We start from the raw sequence: 19,468 nt of genomic DNA, 5'->3' as shown, positions 1-19,468 counted from the left end.
ATAACTTAAACACAGAAATCAGGACTACATCATTTTTCAAAGATTCTCCAAGCTCTGGGGTGCCTGGTTGGCTCCGTCAGTTAAGCATCTGCCTTTGGCTCAAGTCCTGATGCTAGGGTCCTACAATCAAGACCCATATCAAGGTCCTTGCTCAGTGGGGAGCCTGTTTCTCCCTCTTCCTCTGCCTGCCGCTTTGCCCACTTGTGCTCCTTCTCTCTCTGTCAAATAAATAAATAAAATCTTAAAAAAAAAAAAAAACTTAAGGAAAAAGAAGATTCTCCAAGCTCCATCTTAATGTCATCATGTTCTAGCCACCATGAAACATTTTCAGTTGACGTAAGCAACTCATTATTTCAACAATTTGTTTTTAAAAAATGCTTTATAACAAATATTTATAAGACAGGGTCATATGTGGGATGTCTGGGTGGTTCAGTCATTTAAGTGTCTACCTTCAGCTCAGGTCATGATCTCAGTGTCCTGGGATTAAGCAGGGAGCTTGACGCAGGACTCAATCCCAGAACCCTGAGATCATGACCTGAACCAAAGGCAGATGCTTAACCAACTGAGTAATCCAGGCACCCCTCCACTACCAAAACTCTTAAACTGAACCTCTAGTTCTAGTCATGATGGAGTAGCAGGTATTGGTCTTACCTTAAGCAATAATAAAACCGGACAAAACATGTAAAACAACTGTTTTCATCAGAAATATAAAGGCCCTAAATATATATGCACCTAATAATAGAACTTCAAAATGCATAAAGCAACTCCTAATAGAATGGAAAGGAGAAACAGACAAATCTACAGACATAAAGATTTCAGTATTCCCCCATCAGCAACTGATAAGACAGGTAGACTAAAAATCAGTAAAGATATGAGACCTTAATACACTATCAAGCAACTTGACCTAATTGTCATTTATAGAACACTACACCCAACTTCAGCAAAATACATGTGTTTTCAAGAATAATTCTTTTCAGGGCGCCTGGGTGGCTTAGTGGGTTGAAGCCTCTGCCTTTGGCTCAGGTCATGATCCCAGGGTCATGGGATCGAGCCCCGCTTCGGGCTCTCTGCTCAGCAGGGAGACTGCTTCCTCCTCTCTCTGTGCTTGCCTCTCTGCCTACTTGTGATCTCTGTCTGTCAAATAAATAAATAAAATCTTCTTAAAAAAAAAAAAGAATAATTCTTTTCAAGGGGTGCCTGGGTAGTTGAGTCAGTTGAGCATCTGACTCTTGGTTTCAGCTCAGGTCATGATCTCATGGTTATGGGATATAGCCCCATGTGGCGCTCTGCACAGAGTCTCTGTCTCCCTCTGCCCCTCCCCTCCACTTTCTCTCTCTCTCTAAAATGAATAAGTAAAACTTAAAAAACGAGTAAGTAAAACTTTAAAAAGAAGAAAAATTCTTTTCAAGTGTACACATTCTTTTCAAGATCATTCAACATTCACTAAGATAGACCATATTCTGGGACATAAAATAAGTCTCAATGGATTTAAAAGGGCTGAAATAATATATTCTCTGACCACAATGTAATTAAATTAAATTAAAATGGAATTAAATTAAAAAATGAAAACACTAAGATATTTGAAACAGACCTAAATAGTTGATAATTGGACAATTCACACCTTTTTTAAAAAGATTTTATTTAGTCATTTGACAGAGAAAGACCATGAGCAGGGGGAGGGGCAGAGGGACAAGCAGATACCCTGCTGAGCATGGAGGCCAATGTGGGGCTCCATCCCAGAACCCTGAGATCATGACCTGAGCGGAAATCAGACGCTTAACCAACTGACTGATCCACCCAGCTACCCCTTGAACAACACATTTCTAAAGAAATCTTAAGGGAAATTAGTAAATATTTTTAACTGATTGAAATAATACCGTTTAAATTTGTGGCCTGCAGTTAAAAGGGACATTTAAAGCTTTGACTGATCAAATAAGAAAAGATTTTCATTGATCTCAGCTCCACCTTCAGGAACTAGAAAAGAAAAGTAAGTGAAAAAACTGCTTCCTCTACTCATAACACTTCTGGCACTAGCTGGAATTAGCCCGCAGGTTACGGGTTCAGTGCAAGACTGTCCCCTATTCCAGACTCCAGTCACAAGTTTGGGCCTCTTCTATTTCTCACCCACTGGCTATATATCAGGAGTTCCCACAACCTCCTTCTTGGGTCTAATAATTTGCTAGAATGGCTCACAAAACTCAGGAAAGTGCTTTACTTGTTATTATCAGTTTTTGTAAAGGATAGAATTCAGAAACAGCCAAATGAAAGAGATGCATAGGCCAAAATATGTGGGAAGAAGGGCAGATTTTCCATGCTTTCTCTGGGTGTGTCATTCTCCCAAGACCTCAATGTATTGACCAACTAGAAAGCTCTCCTAACCCCTTTGTTCAGGGCTTTCATGGAGGTTCCATTATATAGACATGATCAATTAAATCATTGGCAATTGGTGATAAGCTCAATCTCTAGCCTTTCTCCTCCTCCTAGAGATCAGACCTGAAAATTTTAATCCTTTTGTCACAGGGATAGTTTCTCTGGGAACCAGCCCCCTTACTCTGAGTCACATCTCATTAGCATAAACTCAGGTGTGGTTGAAAGGAGTTTCATTATCATAAACTTAGGTATGGGGGTGCCTGGCTGGCTCAGTGGGTAGAGCAAGTGACTCTTGATCTCGGAGTTATAAGTTTGAGCCCCACATTGGATGTAGAGATAACTTAAAAATAAATAAGTAAATAAATGAAAATCAGGGATGGTTGTAAGGAATTGAATATGAATAACAAAAGATGCTCTTCTCATCCCCATTAGTTAGAAAATTATAAGTGTTTTTAGGAACTCTGTGCCAGGAACAGGAGATGAAGACCAAATACACATATTTCTTATATCACAACATCACAAAGAACAAACCCAAAATAAACGGAGGAAAAAATAACGAAGATAAATCATAAATCAATAAAATTGGCAAAAAAAAATAGAAATAATCAATGAAATCAAAAGCTGGTTCTCTGAAAAAATTACTAAAACTGATAAACCTGTAGCTAGAGTTACCAAGAAAAAAGAAAACACAAATCACCAATACAAGAAATGATAAAGGGGACATCACCATAGATCTTACCAACTTTAAAATAACAAGAGAAAAATGATAATCAATGTTACGCCAATAAAATCAGCAACTTTGATGAAATGAATAAATCCTCTGAAAGAGGCAAATTACAAAAACTGATACAAAGAGAAATAAGAGATGTGGATATTTCTATATTTATTAAATAAATTTAAGGAAATTGAATTTGTATACTAAAATACTTCCACAAAGAAAATTCCAGGCTTCACTGGCCTCTGTGGTGAGTTCTAACAAACATTTAAGGAGAATATAAAATCAATCCTACACAAATTCTTTCAGAAAAGAGAGAAAGAGGGAACACCTCCCAACTCAGTTATAAAGCAACATTAAGACTGATACCAAAACTAAACAAGGACAATATAAGGGAAAAAAGGGACTAAAATCCTTCATTAATGTAAGTGCCAAAATCCTTAATAAAATATTAACCAATCAAATCCAAAACAACATAAAAAGGATCAAGTGGAATTTAGTCCTGGAAATGTAGAGTTGATTTAACATTCAAATATCAGTTATTATAATTCACAGTAACAGAATAAAGAAGAAAAACACATGAACATCTCAGTTGACATGGGAGAAGAATTTAACAAAGTTTAATGCCTGTTCATGGTAAGGTCACTGAGCAAAGAGAAACGGAAGGAACCTTCCTTAATGTAATAAAATTAATAAAAATCATCTACATAAAATCTACAACTATCATACTTAATGGGAAAAAGCTGAATGTTTTTCCTCTGGCATAGGAAAAAAAGGTATGGATGTCCACTCTTGCTACTTCTGTTCAATATTATCACATGTCCTATTCAGTACAAGGTGAGAAAAAGTAATAAAAAGCATACATTGGAAAGGAAGAAGTAAAATTATTTTTATCTGCAGATGTTATGATTACTTATGTGGCAAATCATAAGGAATAGACCAAAAAAAAAGAAAGAAGAAAGGAAGGAACAAATAAAGGAACGAGGGAAGGAAACAAATTTTGCAATAAACGATAAACGAATTTTGCAAATAAAAGAATTTTGCAAAGTCTCAGAATACAAGATCAATATAGAAAAACAAATTGTACTTCTATATATTAGCAAAACTAACTAGAAGATGATATTAAAAAACAATACTATTAATAATGCATCAAAAAACAAAACATATGGAAATAAATTTAGTGAATAATGTATAAGATTTCTGTAAAATATTACAGACAGAAATTAAAGATCTAAATAAATGGAGAGTTTATACCATGTTCACGTATTGCGAGACTTAATATTATTAAGATACCAATTTTCAGGGCACCTGGGTGGCTCAGTGGGTTGAGCCTCTGCCTTCAGCTCAGGTCATGATCTCGGGGTCCTGGGATTGAGGGCTCTCTGCTCAGCGGGGAGCCTACTTCCCCCTCTCTCTCTGCCTACTTGTGATCTCTCTGTCAAATAAATAAATAAAATCTTAAAAATAAAATACCAATTTTCCTCAAATTGATGTATAGATTTAACACAATCCCAATTAAAATCCAAGTAAGCTTTTTTGTAGAAATTGAATCCAATGATACTGATGTAAGATCAACAAATATACAAATGGAACAGATAAGAGGCAGACTTGTATCTGTTGAACCTACTAGAGGGAACAAGTTTTAATTTCCCTGGAGATTAGTTGCTAAAAGTAACAGGAATTCTGTTAGAATGGTATCTTATGTATAACAATCTCAGGTATGAATTCCAATTAACCTTAAAATGAGATGAAAAGAGACTACAATAGTGTAATAAAGAAACGTTTTCCTTTGTTTTTCATGTCTATTTAGTAAATACAAATCAGGTACATCCCTGGTAAAACACCAGATAATCCTTTTTCATTGTTGTTGTGTTTTGAAGAATAGTAAAATGAATTTTCTTAGTGTGCATCTATGGGTTGTATATAATTTGGTTTATGGAATAGAAAAAGTCTGTACCACATAAAAGGCACTATCGATGGAACTAGGAAACTGGAAGAGTGCTGGGAGTTGTTTAAAAGAATAAAAGAATTCTCAACTCAGTGGAATTTAAATAAAAACAAAAGAAAAAGAAGTAAAGAATTTAACTAACATTTGAATAATTTTCAGGTATTTTATAAATGCTACAAATGCCTTTACAGCTAAGAATGTATTTTTAACCATGGAAGGGAAAGAACAGCCTTTAAAACAATGGGTCAGATATTTCATTAAGAACTCACTTCAGGAAGCCTGAGCATTTGTAGGAAATAAAACACACTAAAGGTTATGTGACTAGCAGAGGACAGAGATCAGCATAAGTACAGGGTGTGTCATATGACAGTATGTGTTACTTACTCAGTAATCATGGCAAGTAAAGAAGCAGGCAGAGAGGGGAGATGACTTCATAATTCTAAACCAACAGAAATCTTAGAAGAAAGAAATAAGAAGAGTGAATGTCTTGCTGACAAAACAAAGTTGGAGGATACTAATGTAAGACGTGTGGCTGTCTTAGCAGCCCATGTTGCATTTCTATTGTATATAAGATAAGAGAAGACTTGCCAATTTGTATTTTTCAGATTTAAAAGAAAAGAAAAGACACTACCAGAAAAAAAATCTGTTCCTCTTCAAATTCTTCCCCTTAAAATGGCCATCTCCACCCTAAAATCAGAAACCAAACCAGTAAGAACCAGCAATAAGAACTAAAATATATGCTGCCAAAACCTTGACTGTATTAAGTTATATGTTAACAATATATTCTATGTGAACTACTAATTGATAAATGTGCTGGTCAAGCCAAAAGATTTGCTTTAATGTTTTCCTCTACTTCTGCCCTTTTAAATGAACTTCATGATATGTTTAAATGCTGTTCTAGAATGTTCAGTGTGGAACCAAATCCATATTTCATGCTTATCAAGTATAATTGTTCAGAAATGTTTGGTGCTCCCAGACACTGGGACTCACTTCATTACACAATTTGAAACTTTTCCTTCTATAATTATAAAGTTCTGAACCAAAGCTAAGAATGACCATTAATCATACATAACGAAGATAATAGATCAAATAAAATTATTTGATTCAACGTAAGCTGCACTTTTATTAGGATGTACCAGTCAGACAATTTGTTTAAATTAGTGTTCAGGGACGCCTGGGTGGCTCAGTTGGTTAAGCAGCTGCCTTTGGCTCAGGTCATGATCCCAGCGTCCTGGGATCGAGTCCCACATCGGGCTCCTTGCTCATCAGGGAGCCTGCTTCTTCCTCTGCCTGTGCCTGCCATTCTGTCTGCCTGTGCTTGCTCTCTCTCCCTCTCTCTCTCTGACAAATAAATAAATAAAAAAATCTTTAAAAAAAAAAAATAAAAAATAAAAAAATAAATTAGTGTTCAAATTAAGAAAACATGAATAATTTAAAGATTAATGTAAAAACAAACTTAGGTGAATATACATATAACTACACAGGATTTATGATATATCTGTAGAATTCTCTAGTCAGTATTTTTTCATATATGTAATATTAATAAAAAGGATTATTTAAAACCATACAACAATTCTGGGATTCCCTAAATTTTCAGCAGCTGCATTTTCTACTCTACATCTGGCAGGTTCTTCTTCCTTTCAGTTTATACATTTCCTGTATTCCAAAAAGTAAATAAAAACAGTACCTTAATTGAGGAAATGGTGAGTCTTTGGCTAAGGAAATACAGCCACAGATAAGCACTTGTACTTTGCAACTGGGGTTTGTTTTATAAGGGAGACTACTTAGCAAAGTATTACTCATGATCATCATGACAGAATGGAAGGTGGCTTTGTATGGACTCTTTCCTCTCTTGTCTAACTCTTCAGCAGTAATTTAGGTTTTCTCTTAGATCATATTATCTATTTAGTGTATGTATATACTAATTCAGTATACATTTAAGATGTCTGAAAGAACTGAAGGTACAACTAGGAAACACTTGGATCTGAGTAGGTAATTCAAAAACAAGTCAATGACACAACCAAGAATATAACAAAAAGGTTGCTATTTCCTATCTTGCACTTCTAAAAACATGTGGTACTCTCTTGTGCTTTAAAGTAACAAACTACTGGGGTGCCTGGGTGGCTCAGTGGGTTAAAGCCTCTGCCTTTGGCTCAGGTCATGATCCCAGGGTCCTGGGATAGAACCCTGCATTGGGCTCTCTGCTCGGCGGGGAGCCTGCTTCCCCTCCTTCTCTCTGCCTGCCTCTCTGCCTACTTGTGATCTCTGTCTGTCAAATAAATAAATAAAATCTTTAAAGTAACAAACTACAACTCATAATTTAGGACATTTTCTTAATTCTGACATTAATGTATTGAAAGTGTTTGGACTAGCCTTACATGCAATTTCACTGGCTTCTCAGAACTGCAAATGAAGAGATAACACAAAGAAACTACAACCATTGTTGATGACTACTCTAATAACTCTGTTTCAAGGTCACTCTTAGAAAGGTCACTTTTAAGCAGTTCTACACCACATGAGTAAGGAGAGATTTCCCCTTCCAATTTATTTATGTATTTTTTTAATGAAAGAACTGTATGAAGAGTTCCTTTCTTCCTGTGTTGGAATATAAATTTAGTTCCAGAGGCTCTCATAGGACAGTAGGATAAACACAGGCAGCACACTACTGGGAGCCTAATACACAAACTCGGGAGTCTCATTTTAGTCATTCAAAAAGTGTGCAAAGAGTGTGCTGCTCAACATCCTGGGACATCAGTAAGTCACCCAAGTTTAAGAATTTAAAGCCACCTTATCACTTCCTATAGTGAACCAAAAGATGACCATTAAAGACTTTCTTGTTCTGTCTAAAAAATATCTCTTTCCTGCAAAGAGGACTGTGGAGTTCTTAAGTTCTAAGCCAAAAATAAGGCATAAGCATCAATATGAAGATGAACAGAACAGTTATCTGGTAACTCTTTAATCCAAATGACTTAGAGACTGAATAGACATAGGGAAAATATCTTTTAATATGGTTTGGAAGTTTCACTATTTTTCTAATTTCTCCAAATTTCTTTAATAACTATGCGCTAACTTTATCATGAATAAAAAATGTAATCAATTTTATTTATAAAATAAGAAGCTGATATAATGAAATTGATGACCTTATAAATGTGTAGAATAGAAGGCCATCTACATGATTTAATTAAGTGGGTGCTGAGCACAATTCCCCTCCCTTAAAGAATGTCTTTAGAGAGTATGCATTTGGGTACTGAGGATCTTCAAGATTTCTGAATGAAATTCAAGACTCTGGTGGGTAGGGATTGGGACTTTTTTTTTTAAGATTTATTTATTTATTTGAGAGAGATAGAGAGAACATGAGAGGAGAGAGGTCAGAGGGAGAAGCAGACTCCCTGCTGAGCAGGGAGCCCGATGTGAGACTCAATTTGGGGACTCCAGAATCATGACCTGAGCCGAAGGCAGTCGCCCAACCAACTGAGCCACCCAGGCGCCCCAGACATTTTTTTTTTAATGAAGATTTTATTTATTTATTTGACAGACAAAGATCACAAGTAGGCAGAGAAACAGGCAGAGAAAGAGGAGGAAGCCGGCTCCCTGCTGAGCAGAGAGCCTGATGCGGCCTCGATCCCAGGATCCTGAGATCAGGGCCCAAGCCAAAGGCAGAGGCTTAACCCACTGAGCCACCCAGGCGCCCCGAGATTGGGACATTTTAACACAGTTATCTGATAGCTGGCTGAGAACAAATGTTATATAGAACAGTGGACAGCAAAGATAAACTGAAAACAGGAATGGAGGAGCTAATGATAAATACATACGTTCCTATGGCTAGTATAACTATATGTTCACAACATTATTTGTTTCCTCTGGCATGGTTTGGCTGCCCAATATTATGTAATACACATAACATACATAATACTTTCCCTGGGTACCATATATTCTAATCACTCAACATTCAAATGAGGGCTGGTATTAATTACCCCCCAAAATAACTTTTATTTAACATGTCATTTTAAGAGAATATAGACCTGTTTCTCATGTTCAAAGACTACATAATTTTGAATTTTTATATAACTTTCCAATAGTAATAACTAAATTTACATACCAAGTCAAGGGTTCCAAATGACATTCCATACTAAAACTATAAACAGAAATTTTTACCTCATGTTTTTCTTGATTTTCATCCACATTAAGTAAAGTTGGTATTTTAGATGAATCTGTTTTCTTTGATTCCCTCTTCAGCACTTTTATCTGTTTAACTTTTGCAGAAATATATACAATGACAACTTGTTATTCCTACCTTTAAATTTTACTTTCCTTTCTAAGAGTTTCAAATAGAAATTCTGATATCTACTAAAGTCAATTTCTCAGTTTATTATAAAGGAACTGAATAAATCATCAGTTGTAATGGTAAAATATGCCAATCATAAAGGATCTGTTTTATAACTTTATGAATAGCCTGCCAGGTATTAAAAGAAGACATTTATTTTTTTAAAATTCTGCCCATAACTGTTAAGTGGATCAGATAATTCCTTTTGAACTGTACAAGTACTATTTTCTTGCTATTATAGTTACTTTTCACAAGGTGTCACTGTTCTTCAAAGAAACAAAACATTTACTGTGCAAAAAAAAAAAAGAAGTTTCATTTTAAGAGCTCAGTACATGTTATAAGTCTTAATTTACTAAATCTTTGAATGCCTGAAGCACATACATTCCTACTATTATCTGGGCAAAATTCACGGGGAAACAAAGGAAATTGATTTACTCTAGGTCGTAGACCAAACCAAAACCACTTTCCTCAAATACTGTCCTGAAGTTTCATTGAGCCAAGGAAAAATATGCTTTTAAAGTTTTCTCAATTCTTCTTTAAAAATTCTCTCCTTCAAGTCTTACCCCTTATTGGACTATGAGAGAAAAATTTCTCCTCAGCTGATATTTTTCACAGCAATTTACTATCTTTTATCTAAATCACATCATAAATGTAAGTTATCTTACAAAAAAAGGTCTTCTTATAAAAGATACCATCTGAAAATTTTTAAAGCTGGGCGACAAATATGTACCTTCCATTCCTTTCACCTCCTTGGGCTGTACCGTGAAAGGTAGTTCTGGGAAATGGAATTCCTTCCTGTCAGATCTGGAAAAATTCAGCTTTCTTTTGTTTCCATTTGCCATTTGGTCATTTGGACCTGTTCGCTCATTAAATACACTCTTCTCCATTTGGTTCTAAACAAGGAAATAAACAAGAGTTAATTTGAAAAAAAGATGTATAACTGTTTTTTTTTTTTTAAAAAGACTTTATTTATTTATTTGACAGAGATCACAAGTAAGGAGAGAGGTATGGCAAGAGGAAGGGGGGGGGGGGGGGCGGGGAAAGCAGGCTCCCCGCTGAGCAGAAAGCTTGATGCGGGGCTTGATCTCAGGACCGTAGGATCATGACCTGAGCCGAAGGCAGAGGCTTTAACCCACTGAGCCATCCAGGTGCCCAGTATAACTGTTTTTTGAATGATAAGCCTAAAATTGCCATCCATTTGGAAGGTAATAAGTAAGATAGGCATAAAATGTCTATATTTGCAAAATTATTTTAATAATTAATAAGTAGAATTCCGGGGTGCTTCGGTGGCTCACTGGGTTAAGCAGCTGCCTTCAACTCACGTTATGATCCCAGAGGTCCTGGGATCAAGCCCTACATAGGGCTCCCTGATCAGCTGGGAGTCTGTTTCTCCCTTTCCCTCTGCCCCACTGCCCAATTGTGTGCTCCATCTCTTTCTCTCTCAAATAAATAAATAAAATCTAAAAAAAAAAAAAAAAAAAGAATACCATTTAAACACATAAACATCAAATTCCAATAAAAGTTTCATGAAACAAACTTTTAAAAATATGCTGGATATTCTAAGAATAATAGTGTTGATCAGGAGAACTACCATCTTAACTTTTAATTTATAATCCTTTTCATTGTACCCTGACTTTGGATAAATTATTTTAGCTCATTTTATTAATTTATTTTTCTATTTACAAAATGATGTACTCTGGACACAGGGAGAGCCCAGGATTCTAGAAAACCTTTTTGTTTTTATTTTTTAATAGTTAAAATTTTTAAATTTTAAATTATTAAATTTAAAATATTTAAAAAATTTTTTTAATTTAAAAATTTTTAAGTAAACAAACTTTGTATTTTATTTTTTAAAAATAGGTAAACTTTTTTTTTACCTATTTTTGCTCATTTGGTAACAGTTGATAAAAACTCTCCAAAGTTAATGAACACTCTACCACCATGCAACGTGTAGTATCCCACTGTGTGGCTATATGTTAATATGTTTACTGGTCACTTGCTCTTAGATAGATTTGTGTTACTCTCAATTTTTTATTATTATAAATAACATTATGCTTCAATCTTCAATCAGCTACTTCCTTATGTAAAAAATGAGGGAATGAACAACACGGATTACATTTTTCTAGTGAAAGGTCTGATGTATCTATTTGGTAATTGCCTTCAATCTATAAAATGTTAAAAACATTTTTGGGGCAGTGAAAGACCAAAAAGTCTCGTAACTTTTTTTTTTTTAAGATTCTTTTCTTTTTTTCTTCTCTCTCTCTTTTTTTTAATTTAAAAAAAATTTTTTTAAGATTTTTTATTTATTTGACAGAGAGAGAGAGATCACAAGTAGGCAGAGAGGCAGGCAGCGGGGTGGGGGTGAGAAGCAGACTCCCCACCAAGCAGAGAGCCTGATGTGGGGCTCAATCCCAGAACCCCGGGATCATGACCGGAGCTGAAGGCAGAGGCTTTAACCCACTGAGCCACCCAGGTGCCCCCCTCTTTTTTTTTTTTTTTTTTAAGTAATCTCTACAACCAATGTGGGGCTCAAACTCATGACCTTGAGATCAAGAGTTGTATGTTGTTCTGACTGAGCCAACAGGTGCCCCAAGTCTCGTAACTTTTAAGGGTGAAAATCTTAACTTTTTTTGTGCAAGTCACACATAAAATACACAAATCAAATTTTAAGAAATTAACCAAAATTGTGAAAGCACTAAGGAAACGATGACCTATTTTCATCTTAGAAAAAAAAAGCTACGGGCGCCTGGGTGGCTCAGTGGATTAAAAAGCCTCTGCCTTTGGCTCAGGTCATGATCCCAGGGTCCTGGGATCGAGCCCTGCATCGTGCTCTCTGCTCTGCTCATCAGGGAGCCTGCTTCCTCCTCTCTCTCTGCTTCCTTCTCTGCCTACTTGTGATCTCTGTCTGTCAAATAAATAAATAAAATCTTTTTAAAAAAAAGCTAAAAGCACATTTTTAAAAATTATTTTTTAAATTTTATTTTAGAGAGTGTGTATTTGAGCGGGTGGGGAAATACAGAAGGAGAGAGAGAGAGAGAGAGAGAACATCAAGGAGACTACACACTCAGTGCAGAGCCCACTGTGGGGCTCAATCTTATGACCCTGAGATCATGACCTGAGCTGAAATCCAGAGCTGGACGCTTAACCAACTGAGCCACCCAGGCTAGAGCCCCAAATATAGAAAAAAAAGGATTTAGTGGGAAGGGAGTCAAGGATAATGTTGAAAGAGGCTAATGTTTTAGGGGCTCCTGGGTGGCTCATTCAGTTAAGCATCTGTGGGATAGAGCCTCACATCAGGTTCCCTGCTCAGTGGGGACCTGCTTCTTCCTCTCCCTCTGCCACTTCCACTGCTTTGTGTACTCTCTCTCTGTGTCAAATAAATAAATAAAAATCTTAACCAAAAAAAAAAAAAAAAAAAAGAAGCCATGTTTTAATGACTAACTTCTTGCCTTACTTGAGTGGGACCTGTATCCTCTTGTTTGCTGTTAGGCATAAACTGTCCAATAGATTGTGAAGAAGTACGTCTCTTTTTTGCTCGTTCAGTCAACCTATTATTTAAAAATGAATACAAAGTTATTAGAACTCCCCAGAAATACTTCTGTTTTAGCTTCAATAATGAAGAAGTTATATTGTGGTAGTCTAAAGTGTGAATAGTGAGTGGCCAAAATGCAATTGTGAGTGTGTAAGTGCCAACTGCTCTAAACAGGTAAAAACAGAGCAGAGAACAACTTGCTTATGGCTAACATCAGTGGTAAAAACCATATTGTGGGATTACTCTAGCTGGCCTACTTAGTCGCTTATATCTACTTTAAATCTGGAGCTCTCTCGCTCTCCCCCCTTTTGTTTTTCTTTAAGTAGGCTCTACACCCAACACAGGGCTTGAACTCACAACCCTGAGATCAAGAGTCATGTGCTCTACAGACTGAGCCAGCTGGGAGCCCATAAATCTGGCTCTCCTAACTACTGGGTTTCTGAATTTCTGAGTTTGCTGTCCCATTCTGGTTACAACTATGGCGACTGCAACCATGGTGTTGGGATCATCTCAAAAATGAATGGGCTCTTGCAGTCTGTAGTCTGCTGTACCTTTGGATTGACACAGAAATGTCCACTTGCCCATCTCTGCAGACCCCTCAGCTTCACAACTTACAGTCTAAACCAGTCTGCTAGTATTGGTTTGGGATACTGAAGGTAGTCTCCTTCCTCACGTAGATTCACAGTAGTTTCCCTAAATTTAGGACTGGCCCAGATGCCTTGCTAGATAGACCCTTGCTAAACAACACACTGCCCTTGCTTAAGCAGACTCATGGTACCAGTCTTACAATCTGTATCAGTAGCTAAATCTACAACTGGCCCAATATGTTGTTTTATTCCCCAAATATTTGACTTCCTAAGCTAACTGGCTGTAAAAGATTATTTTCAACTAGTCTTTCTCCATTTAGAAAATTTGCTATGACACAGACAAAATGCTTACTATGTTATACTAAGGCACATCAATACCAGACCCTAGATCACATCACCTTTTTCCTCTTCAGATGGGAGGAAATTATTCTGAGAGTCTTTTCTTTCTTAAATGAGGTTTTTCCAAAAACAATTAAATATCTAAATATCCAAAATATCCCAAAACAATTAAATATCTATATAAGCAAGAAAAACTAATTTCTTCTATAGTATTCTTAACAACAGTAATGGCGCATTGTATGATTATAATTTCAATATATCTTCAAATTCCGTTTACAAACAGACACCATGAACTTCAGTATTTGAAATACCATTATATAGGAGCATTTTGTTACTTAGATCCACTTCCTTCTCTTTCTTTTCTGTTAAACTCACCTTGAATTGGGATGGGAAAGATTTGAATTGGGATTTGAAGCCAACAAATTATTGCTCATTAGATTGATGGGTGGCATCATCATACTACCTCCAGCGTGTGGATCATCTTTCATGCCATTAGAATTAGTGCTGGGATTGACAGCATTTAGTGGTTCATTGATGACAGGTTTTGTATCTTGAGACATAGCATGAGCATTTTCAACAGCATCCTGTTGACAACGTCCACCTTCACACTCTGTCTTGTTTGGTTCTAAGATATCTCCTTTTCCTCCTTTGACTTTAATAACTCTGACTTTGATCTCCCTGGGCTTTTTCTCTTTTTCTATTTCCTGGAACAGATACATCCAACATCTGAGTCAGAAGAATAGTTATTTTTGATATGATATGATACAGTTATACCGGCTAAAAAGAAAACAGCTTTTACCTTTCCCAAAACTGGAGTACCAAGCAGTGATTTAGTATATGTTGTTTTTCTTTCATCTTTCATAAGGTCACTTTCTTTAGAATTCTCTTTTAGCTTTATGAATGAATTGACTTTTGCTTCTTGTAGTAATTTAGCTCTCAGTTCTGGTATGAATCTGATAAAACAAGCAATATCAACCAATAATCTTTTTTTTTTTTAAGATTTTATTTATTTATTTGACAGAGATCACAAGTAGGCAGAGAGGCAGGCAGAGAGAGAGAGAGAGGAGGAAGCAGGCTTCCTGCTGAGCAGAGAGCCCAATGTGGGGCTCGATCCCAGGACTCTGGGATCATGACCTGAGCCGAAGGCAGAGGCTTTAACCCACTGAGCCACCCAGGCGCCCCTCAACCAATAATCTTTTTATTTATGTAGATAAAGTATTTTATCTTTAGTGGACCATATAATCAATTAATTTACATATCTATAGCATAAATAAGCTATCAGTAATGAATGCCAAGAGATGGTATAATATTTAATACGAATTGCTTCCTGGTAGAGATATATCTTCCAAAAATTTTTTCATGGGAATTTACTATATAAAATTTTACAAAATAAGTTTATATGAATTAGATTCCTCTTGTGATGTAAAATTTACTCAATAAAAGTATTTTTCATTTTGATAAATTATTCTTTCAAGGAAAACTCAGGCCATTTAATCCTTTCTGTGGTTCTTTAAAGTTACATCTTAAAAGATGAACTAACTGGTTTCTGAAATCCTTATTCTAGATAAATATTTTTAGTACAAAAATTTAACAGAATATATTAATATTGAAGGGAGATTGTTTTGGTTGTGGTTTGAATTTTTAAGTTACCTATTTTTTATTAGAAAATCCATTCATATGGCTCAAAATTCAGAAGGCTATATTAAAAAGTCTCCTTCTTACCCTGCCCTGAGTTACACAGTTCCCCTCCCTGAAGCAACTATAATCATCAGTTTGGGGAAATTTAATTTAATTTAATTTAATTTTCATTAAGCTGCATACCGAGTATGGGGTTCAAACTCACCACCCCAAGATCAAGAGTCATGTGCTATACTGACTGAGACAGCCAGGTATCCCCTAGTTTGTGGAAATTTTAAAATATCATTCCATGAGTGAATTCTTCCCCAGTTTAGGCCAATCTTGCCAAAGCTGTGCAAGACACATGTCTAGAAAATTGTAGTGTGAAGAGATGAAGAAAACCACCAGTGTGATTCATTTAGCTGAATAAGAACATGTCATACTTCTGTCAAAACGCCCTTGTACTGCAGAAGGTTCTGGGAAAGGGAGAGGCCTCTTATCAAAGGAAAGGGACTTCCCCAAACATTTTCCGAGGATTCCATCATTGGAATTCAAGAATTTTCACCCATCATACTAAAATCTTAACATCTAAGAACCAAAGAGAAATCAATGTAGTCTATGTAGAACTGATATGAGCAACTTTTAAATTCAGTAATGGGCACTCTCTTCGTCAATGGCATTTTGAATATATCTTCTTCTCATTTTTTGTTGTTTTATATCAAAATTCTTGTTTTGTTCTATATTAAAATTCTTTTTTTTTTAAAGATTTTATTTATTTATTTGATAAAGAGAGACACAGCTAGAGAGGAATCACAAGCAGGGGGAGTGGGAGAGGGAGAAGCAAGCTTCCCACTGAGCTGGGAGCCTGATACAGGGCTCGATCCCAGGACCCTGGGATCATGACCTGAGCCGAAGGCCGATGCTTAATGACTGAGTCACCCAGGCACCCCTATATTAAAATTCTTAAAATGCTTAAAGTTCTAAGTACTCTAAAGTATTTTTTTTCCACCTTTTTCTAGTTCAGTCTATCTTCAATGGCTGTTCCTGGACTTTAACATGCCTAACTTTAAGTCCATCACATTTTAAAGTGACATTCATCTTTTCTGACCTCACATCCAAAGGTTAACTGAATGACTCTGTAATTAAAGAAAAAGAATTTCTGTTTCTTTCAAAGCCCAAACAGAAAACTCTGAGGTTTTGGTTGTTTGTTTGTTTGTTTGTTTGTTTTAGAAACACTGCTGATTCTAGCCAAAATATGGAAAAAGCCTAGATGTCCATTGACAAATGAGTGGATAAAGAGGTTCTGGTATATATACACTATGGACTATTATTCAGTCATTGAAAAGAATGGAATCTTGCCATTTGCAATGACATGGATGGAACAAGAGGGTATTATGCTGAGTGGAATGTCAGTCAGAGAAAGACAAATACTGTATGATTTCACTCACATGTGGAATTTAAGAAACAAAACAGAAGAACATAGGGGAAGGGAAGAAAAAAATAATACAAAATAAAATGAAAAGAGAGAAGGAGGCAAACTATAAGAGACTCCTAACTATAGGAAACTATAGGAAACAAACTGAGGGTTGCTAGAGGGGAAGTGGGGAGATGGGGTAACTGGGTGATGGGCAATAAGGAGGACATGGGATGGAATGGGCCCTGGGTGTTATACGCAACTGATGAATCACTAAACTCTACCCCTGAAACTAATAATACACTGTATGTTAACTAAGTTGAATTTAAATAAAAAATAATAAAAAAAAAGAAATACAGCTGACTTATAAATCTACATTGCCATTATACAGAAGGGCTAAAGGCATGTTCCCTCTCTTCAGGGAACTTCCACTTTGGTAGGGAGAATATGACAACAAACACTATAACAGAAAGTAAATAAAGCAGAGGAAAAAAAAATCATTTGGGAAATAAATGCCAATTGTAACATATAGGTCAGAGATGCTACCAGAAGAGGAAAAACCAGACTATTCTGAGTCAAAGGTACAAATGGGAATAAAGCTATTTATTGTTTATTTATTTATTAAAAATAAATAAAAAATTATTTATTAAAAATATATTATTTATTAAAAATATATTTATTTATTTATTTATTATTTATTTATTGTTTATTTATTTATTAAAGCTATTGATTGTTTATTTACTATCTGCAGGCCTATGATTACCATTGAAAATATGTATAAAGAGCTTAGCACACTGCCTAGGACATCATAACTGTAATGAATGTTAACTACAATTATTTTTATGGGTAGAATTTTCTTCATGACACCTGTAAGTCTACCATAGGCCTTGTTAATAAAGGAACTAAGTCTTTGTTAAATTGAATTTTTGTGTGTGTAACATTAACCTATGTAGCAATTCTCATGCTAGTAAATTCCCTAATATAAAACACTAAGAAGTCCACACTCACTCAACATGCTTACTTTTCAATAAATCCATCTCTAGTAAAGTACTCATGATGCAAAAGATCAGTAGATGATGTCCTTTCAGCAGGATCAATTTGTAAACAAGCCTAAAAAATGAAAAAAAGATTCTAACATTAAGTAAGTTCTTAACAGAGCTCTCTAAGGTAAAAATTAAATTTATTTGACATATGTAGAAGTAAATAATTACCTGGAACTAAAACCATTCTTGAAAAGATGGATTTAGAGCTTAGGAATTTCTGACAATGAGTTCTGACCATTTACTTCCCTAAGAAATTTGTACTTGCAAAGCATTAATATAGGTTATATGTCCTAGGATTCTGGCCAAAACAGAAGTCAGTCTGTTTCTGCTGGAAGTAGCAGAAATTAATTAGTTCATTTTGATCCTCTTATCAGCACTGTAAGGTGGAAAGTTCATGGATTATTATTTCCATTTTACCGAACTAGAAGAACAGTGATTTACTATATTATTAACTCATATTGTCTGAATCCTAATCCATTGCTTTTTCTTTTTCTTTTTTTTAAAGATTTTATTTATTCATTTTCGAGAGAGAGAGAGAACACAAGCAGAGAGAGCAGCAGGCAAAGTGAGAGGGAGAAGCAGACTTTCTGCTGAGCCAGGAGCCAGATGCGGTAGTCGATTCCAGGACCCTGGGATCATGACCTGAGCCAAAGGTAGCCAGCCGCTTAAAGAACTGAGCCACCCAGGCATACCTCCATTGCTTTTTTTATGGCATAATAGAACTTCACAAACATTCAAGCCCCCAAATCTTTCAATAATCCACTATGAGAACAGCTCTTTTTTTGTTTCCCTATCTTGGGAACATTCAACTGAATTAGAGAAACAAACAAACAAACAAAAACCCCACAAAACAAAACCGATGATGGAAGGAAGAGTTCTTAAAATAAGTTGAACATCATAAATTTATATATAATCAAATAACTAGTTGTAAATAGAAGATATTTTTAACCAAAATATTAAATATAGAATTTGAATAAAAGCCATTTGCCTTATAGTTTTCATTTATTCCTTTAGAAGAAGGCAAAACATAAGAAAAAGCAAAACATAGGGCACCTGGGTGGCTCAGTGGTTAAAGCCTCTGCTTTCAGCTCAGGTCATGATCTCAGGGTCCTGGAATCGAGTTCCGGATCAGGCTCTCTGCTCAGCAGGGAGCCTGCCTCCTCCTGTCTCTCTCTGCCTGCCTCTCTGCCTACTTGTGATCTGTCTGTCAAATAAATAAAAAAAATTTCTTTAAAAAAAAAAAAGAAAAGAAGAAGCAAAACATAATAATAATTGGTAACTTTTATTGATGTTTACTGTGTGCCACACAATACTCTACCTGGCTTTTTCTTATAACTTGATGCCAACAACAACCCTACAGGTAGGTATTATTATTATCCCCATTGTACAGACAAGGAGACTGAGCCCCAGAGAAATCAAGTAATTTGTCTAGATCAAACAAACAGAAGAGTAGAATTAAAATCCAGAAAATTCAAGGTAATTGAATATAATGTTACATTTTTGTTTATTTTAAAATTTTTATGTTTAAATTGATTCAGGAAAAAAGTTGTAAAGATCTGCTATACAACAATATGAATAG

The 19,468-nt window shown here is 35.6% G+C and overlaps 1 protein-coding gene across 2 annotated transcripts in view; it reads right to left on the bottom strand.

Moving 5' to 3' along the window:
- Window positions 1-19,468, bottom strand: part of LOC111141148 (cyclin dependent kinase like 3) — a 74,792-nt gene that overhangs the window by 8,012 nt on the left and 47,312 nt on the right. The window contains exons 6-12 of one of the 2 annotated variants that reach the window (XM_022493507.1): window positions 17,868-17,956; window positions 14,615-14,768; window positions 14,191-14,519; window positions 12,812-12,905; window positions 10,088-10,250; window positions 9,189-9,286; window positions 5,661-5,720 (exon numbers count right to left, since the gene is read on the bottom strand). In XM_022493507.1, coding sequence (XP_022349215.1) covers window positions 5,661-5,720; window positions 9,189-9,286; window positions 10,088-10,250; window positions 12,812-12,905; window positions 14,191-14,519; window positions 14,615-14,768; window positions 17,868-17,956 — 987 coding nt within the window. Of the gene's footprint in view, window positions 1-5,660; window positions 5,721-9,188; window positions 9,287-10,087; window positions 10,251-12,811; window positions 12,906-14,190; window positions 14,520-14,614; window positions 14,769-17,867; window positions 17,957-19,468 lie in introns of those variants that run through there. The other variant, XM_022493506.1, reaches the window with a different exon arrangement.

Source organism: Enhydra lutris, unplaced genomic scaffold, assembly GCF_002288905.1.
Source record: "Enhydra lutris kenyoni isolate GAN:26980312 unplaced genomic scaffold, ASM228890v2 scaffoldscaffold5, whole genome shotgun sequence".
Classification (NCBI taxonomy): Eukaryota; Metazoa; Chordata; class Mammalia; order Carnivora; family Mustelidae; genus Enhydra; species Enhydra lutris.
This window is presented reverse-complemented; position numbering and strand designations above follow the sequence as displayed.